General features: G+C 36.1%; 1 protein-coding gene across 1 annotated transcript; it reads left to right on the top strand.

Moving 5' to 3' along the window:
• Nucleotides 1–333, top strand: LOC148950112 (uncharacterized). The gene has a single exon (XM_089091780.1). The coding sequence runs from the start codon at nucleotides 1–3 to the stop codon at nucleotides 331–333; it is 333 nt and encodes a 110-aa protein (XP_088947906.1).
• Nucleotides 334–6914: the final 6581 nt, after the last annotated feature.

The raw sequence follows: 6914 nt of genomic DNA, 5'->3' as shown, positions 1-6914 counted from the left end.
ATGCAGTCGGAATTCGGCGCAGCAATAGGAGGGCTGATAATAGACAATCTTGTCTACGCTGATGATATTGATGTGCTGGCCATCTCTACACAAGAACTGCATGCACAAGCTAATAAACTCTACAATACCATAAAACCGTTAAGGATGGAGATCAATACCAGCAAGACCAAAGTCATGGTAACTACGAGACGGGAACTAGACAACCCGCCCATTATCACCATAGCCGGGAGACAGGTTGAACACTTCCTGTACCTTGGTAGCCAAGTCTCCTCAGATAATTCCCATAGCTCTGACGTGAAACATCAACTTGCACTTGCTAGCTCTAGCTTCTGAAGACTAGCCAACCTCTGGAAAAGTTGTAACCTATCCAACAAACTCAAGTTGTGGCTATTCAACAGTTTAGTAATCCCCATAGTCATTAATGGATGCGAAAGATGGACCCTGAAAACCAAAGACGAGAGAAAACTACTAACTTTTGAGATGAGATGCCTCCGGCGCCTTGCTAGAATCAAATACACTGAACGAATCACAAATGTGGAAGTACGTCAAAGGCTCCAGTCAACTGAAACCATTCTTAGTAAAATCAAGAAAAAAAAGTGCGCTGATTCGGCCATGTCAAGCGAATGGAGCCGAGCCGCTTCCCGAAAATCGCCCTCGAAGGAACCCTCCATGGCCTTCGTCCATGAGGCAGACCACGAAAACGATGGATGGAGAACTTCCACTTCGACGTCAAGATAGCCCATTTATCACGTATTGCACCAGGCAGAGGAATGTACCGAGCCCTTAAGCATGAGCTAGCAAGAGGAGTGGCCCCAAAACGTCCCACGAGGATGGCTGAGACCTAAGTAAGTAAGTTGAACTAACATTTTACTTTTTTCAAGATAGCACTGTTTCATTCTGTGTTGCACATGCTATCAATTACGTATCGTTTTCGTGCTATAATTTACTTTTTTATGGGACAAAATAATAAGGAGTTTGAAAAAGGTTATCAAAAAAATCGTGGACCCTCTTTGCAACGTTGGACTATGGCAAATATTTTCTATGGCAAATATTTTACAGCAAATGAGTAATCAAGTCAAATTTTAATAAAATACTTCCCGAAAGTATTATTTCACTTACAAGAAATCGAACTTTGGCTACTTGAAATCCTACTTATAATTTACGAACTTTTCTAAAGTCGAAGAAATGTTAAAACCGCTGATTAAAACAATTTTTGAAGGGTCTTTCCATGCTTGGTGGACCCTTTACCTGGTGATAACCTAGTGCTTTAAAGCAATGCTTAAGCAAGCTTTCTTGTTGCACAGAAACACTAAATGTAGCACTGTTTCATTCTGTGTTGCACATGCTATCAATTACGTATCGTTTTCGTGCTATAATTTACTTTTTTATGGGACAAAATAATAAGGAGTTTGAAAAAGGTTATCAAAAAAATCGTGGACCCTCTTTTTGCAACGTTGGACTCGGAAGATTGGCAGAAAGTTGGTTAGACCAGCCATGGGTCCTAAAAAGAAAATCAGTGGTTCCGCCAGAGGACAATATTCGCTGTCAGCGCTGTCACTGTTGAATAAAAGTAACGCACCTGGAAAATAATTGTAAATACTATAAGCTCTTGATCTTTGAGTTTCAATAGAAAGCATTTTTTTTGCTTTGATTTATAGGTGATCTACACAGCCCTACACAGGTTTGTACATTGATCAACACCTATAGGCCTAGGTTAGTTTTCCAAATCTCTGGAGGATAAAAGAAATGAAGATGGTGTTGTAAGGAAGCTACATGGAGTTCAGGAAGTCAGGAACACAGCGTTTTTTTTTATCTCCTGAAAGATTTAATGATTTCATTTAACATAGTGGTAATTCAAAATGAATTGTCACTAGGTCAAGCAAGATTATGATTTTTATATTTATCCTTTAAAAGATGTTATTTACTTAGAGCACTAAGTTGAAACTTTCGAAGGGAGGATGGGACTCCAACCAGGACCCCCTCCCCGAATACGGAATGACCCCAGCCCTTATTACTCCCAACACATGTGCTTATAAAACATATTCGGACACAGAACATACAAGGCCTTATCAAGGCGGGGGGAGGGGGCTACTGGGTATGAACTTCGCCCGAGATTCGAAACAAAAATTACTATAAAACCGAACGTAAGACAAAAGAGATGAAAGATATTTGCAAATTGTGGTCTACAATTTTGACTGTAGTCGTTTTCGATTTGTGAATTTTTTTTCAGAATTTCCCGACGTATTTTCGAATGGAACAAAAATCGGGCCTAACATAAGTCATAAAAAAAGATGAAACATATCAGTTGGTAAGATTCGATAAAATCAAAAGGAATTGATAGTCTTTTCCAGGTCCAAACCCTTTGAATCATACAACTTGCTATTGTAGCACCTTTAGAAAAGGCTACAAAATATTTACTGAAATATTTACTTTACACATCTGCCGTTCTAGGTCTTTCTAAAAACCACTTCTAGGCGTATTTGAACACCTTTTTGGGAGCCTCTGCATCTTACTTTATATGATTGGCAAGTATCTGTGACACTTGGCCAATTACAGGAGGCTATACTACGAATATTTAAAACCAGCGTTTCCACAGAGGACTTTTATAATAAGAGTCACTTGGTTTCAGATCATCACAAGAACATATACCCTATTTTGTCTCACAGGCGGGGGATCGCGCCGAAACTTATAGTATTGGTTTGTGTGTGTGGAATGGGGGATACTTACAATTTTGTGTTTGGAGGGGGGTAAAATATTTTTACCTGTCATACGACGGGCTCTTTGGAAAGTTATACAAGTAATTATTTCAATAAACTCGCAACCTTTTACACCCTATAAGCCTCTTAAAATGTCCCAAGTAAGAGTGAGCTTTCAGTAAATTCCTTTTTAATTTGCGTATCATTTAATGCATTTCTGCTGTGCAGGACACCGTATATACATCCAGTATTGAGATAATTGGGGAAGCAGTAGTCGCATATTAGCACAAAATGATAGATGAATGAATTATTTTCATAAATTTTAAGAAGTGTACAAAAAACAGGTACAAGAATGGACCCATTACCAATAATGGAATGAAATGCAAATTTTGAGCCTGAAAACAAATGAAATTGGGATTGTATCTCCGCTCAAACTCTCCTGTGTTTGGACCCATATTGAGGAAAGTTTTGTCAGGCTGTCACCAATACAAATTCCTTAGCAACTTCTGGCTTGACCAATGGGTTGCTTACAACCAAAGTCTTGCTGTTCCATGCTTCCATTCTCAGGTAGACTTGTCGATGTGGCAAATATTCACATTCCTTTTTCCATCGATTCTCAGTATGTTTGAAACGGTCCTTGCGTAGGACAAGTTCTTGAAATTACTGGCAACGGTTCTGCTTCTGACTAGTTCTTGTGCTTCTTTTCTTATCCGAGGAAACAAGCCATAGACTCAAGCTGGGGTTTCATCAGGGGGCTCTAAAGCGTTTCCAATACCTCTTCACAACTATGAGTTTGATCTTCAAAATCAAATTTATGAAATACGTCTTCTAGACTCCTCATTGCTCAAGCAGTATTTTCACGCAGCCTTTCTATGAAAGCCACCTTGTTTGCTTCGGTGAGAGTATCTTATAAGACCGCAAAATGCAGATCACAAAAGTATCTTATAAGATCACAAAAGAGATCTTATAAGATCTCTTCCTCATTTAGCACTCATGCTGAAATGGGATTACACAATTCTAAAGAGAACTTCATTTGAACATTGTAATCTTGAACATGATGCATACAATGTCCAAAATGAAATCCTTTATTTGAGTCTCAAAATACCGAGTATCTAAGTTTCAAATACGAAAAGTCCCTAGATAATACATATAACAATTATTCCTGGAAAATCTCGTATCCATTTTGGAAAAAAAAATCCCACACAATGCCTAGAAATCCCACAAAAAGGGATAAATCCCTAAAAGTGGGAATACTGATAAGTCCATAGCTGTGGCAAATAGTTTCCACTTTGGGCTGCTTGCAACGTTCTTCAATCATTTAATATTTAGTGAAAAAATTGGATTTCTTGAAAACTAAGTAGGCAATTACAAAACAAGTAATACTGTAAGAAATATTACGTTAAGCTCGGCATTTTTAAATATTCGTTGTAAAATATTTGTCATAAAAACATTTCGACAGTAGTAAAACCTTAGTTCAAACAGGGCTTCAACAGCAAAAAATAATTTCCAATTTTGTCATATGTGGCCTTTCTTGTTGATTGAAAGGTTTGATCAAATTCCGTAAGATGATTTGAACAATTATTCATTAATATCATTAAATACGTAAAAACAACCCTTCCATATCCGGGTTGCAGCGGCAGCTAGCAACCTAGTAAGAGACGATCACGTTCCATTGTAAAAAATAAAATAGCCCATAACTCTTAAAAATAGAGCCAGATCAAAACAAGAAATACACTATTAGAACCGCCTTGCCCGAAACTCTTATATAGGAAACTTACCGTACAGCAGTATAACAAAGTGCCCCAAAGGTGAAACTGCATTTTACGCTAGATAACTACCTGCTTTTTATAATGATAAAAAAAAGAAGAGAAAAATCTAGTGTCAATGTTTTATCGCGTCAAAGTAAGATCTCTATTGAATTCTAAAAAAAATTTTTTCGAAGTTGATTTGTCTGCTACAGTTTGTAATTCGGCCACTTAGGGCCAATTGGCTCCAAGGATCGCCCACTTTCGTCTCTTCTACCTGGAATTAAAGATTTAAAGGGTCCACTATTTATTAAAGTTCTTATATCTTCTCCATGGAACCCCCTCCAGGACCAAGCAAAATGCATGGAGATCTTTACATCACAATCATCACCATGGAGGATAAAAGTAGCATGTGACTGCTTGCTTGCGTGGATTTTACCTCAACCAGTAATTTTTTTTTCTTTTTCATGTGTATTATTTGAAAGGTAATCTATAGAGCTTGTACATAGCCAGGGAAAAGTGTAGAGGAGTGAATCCGAGTAAGATGGCAGATTCAAGGTTTTGAGGCGACAGAAATGAAAATCACTTTATATTGCTAAATTAAATAAAAAAACAAGTTTTTTTAATTGAAAGTAAGGAGCAACATTAAAACTTGAACAACAAAGAAAACATATTGGCTTGAAAATCAAGAAAAGTGGCTGAAACCACAATATTCTGCATATACGGAATCTTTTGTTTCTTTTGTTCCTTTCCTCAGATAGTGGGGCACTAGAACATCGTGGAGAGCTCTTTAATGGCTCCTTTTAAAGGAAATAGTCATATCTAGTGCCTTTTGTAATTATTTTTTTTAAAATATAAACAATTTGTTTTACAAAAATTGCATTTTTCTATAACACTGTAGTAGCTTATGTTGTTATAACATCAGGAATTTGTCGCATCTAAATGCTTTAGTAATTAACAAAGAATAACATTTAAAACAACATCATTATTTTTTACAAAGAACTGCATTTTTAGATACTAGATAATAAATGTCGTCGTAGTTTTATTAGAACCATGTCCAGGCTGCAGCGGAAGCTAACAACCTAGTAAGAGACGATCACGTCGCATACTAAGAAATACGATTATCCATAAATCCTCAAAATAGTTTCAGATCGAAACATAAAATACACTATTAGAACTGCCTTGTCCAAAAATCCTATATAGGAAATTTACAGACTCTTGGCTTGAATAACAAAGAAAATATGTTGGCTTTAAAATCATTACATTAAAGAACGATTAAAAGGAATCATTATATAGATGATTATATTAAAAGACGATCATTAGACATTGGTTGGACTTCGTTAGCTGCCATATTCTTTAAGGTTCGTCTCTTACTATTCCAAAGAAGAAAAGACCATAGACTTTTTCCTGTTTATAATCAGGTTTAAAGTAAAGGGTGACACTATGGCTTCAAAATAACATAAATTATTTTGTATGTGAAGGGGACTTCCCATACGTGTACCGTTCTACTTAATTATTTTTTTAAACACTGTACAACTTTAGCGTAAAGAGTGGAGGGCCTAGGAGAGGGTAGGACCTTTTATATACTGATTACCTTAATACCCTTAGACTTAGTAATAGCCGTAGTAGCAGCAGTAACAGTAGTAGGGGTGGTAGTAACAGTAGTAGAAGTAGTATTAGCGTGCACGCATTACCTTTTGATCAATTGAACATCCCTCTCATCATGCCTTGGAAGTTTAAACTCAATACTCTAAGCCTTTCCCAAGATATTACTGACTAACCCTTTTGATAACTTATATAAACATAGTTTCTTTTGATTTAGTTTAACTTCCCCCTAAAAAATGCCTGAAATTTTCAGCTTAATACCCTTAGACTTAGCAGTGGGGTTGTACCCGCTCCAATACCCCTACAATTTACGCTAGATTCAATGACTCTTGTGTTTAAATGGTTGTAATTTAAATATTAGACAGTAAATCCTACTTTACTGTAAAGACTCTGAGGGGATTAAGAAAAAGGTAAACCCCCTCCCCTTTGGTATAATTTATGTTATTTTAAAGCTATATTGTCAGCTTTTGCTTTTATTTGGAAAACTCAATTTGTATGTTTATTGATAGAAATGAATAATTATTTAAGCTATCTTTCGGCCGTTGATCCAAGGAGCAATTTTCAGTCAACAAGAAAGGTTGTGTTTGACAAAATTTCCAATATTTTTTTTTGTTTTTGAAGCATTGTTTGAACTAAAATTTTCCTGTTGTCAAAATAATTTTCGATGTAAATATTTTACAATACATGATTAGTCATTTGAAAGCTTAACGTAATATTTCCCACAGTATTATCATATTTACGATAAATTAAAATTGAGCTACTTATAGTTTCCTAAAAATCCTACCTATTTTTCACTAACATTAGTAAATTTGAAGAAACACCTGAATAGCCTTAGATAAAACGTCTTTAAGGACCTTTCTATGCTTGA

Source organism: Artemia sp. Qi Xiang Cuo, chromosome 7 (assembly GCF_049724085.1).
Source record: "Artemia sp. Qi Xiang Cuo chromosome 7, ASM4972408v1, whole genome shotgun sequence".
Taxonomy (NCBI): Eukaryota; Metazoa; Arthropoda; class Branchiopoda; order Anostraca; family Artemiidae; genus Artemia; species Artemia sp. Qi Xiang Cuo.
Note: the sequence above shows the minus strand (reverse complement) of the source record. Positions and strands in the feature narration are given on the sequence as shown.

What these genes read in the sequence shown, in the direction of transcription:
- LOC148950112 (XM_089091780.1), top strand. Translation starts at nt 1, where the DNA reads ATGCAGTCGGAATTCGGCGCAGCAATAGGAGGGCTGATAATAGACAAT.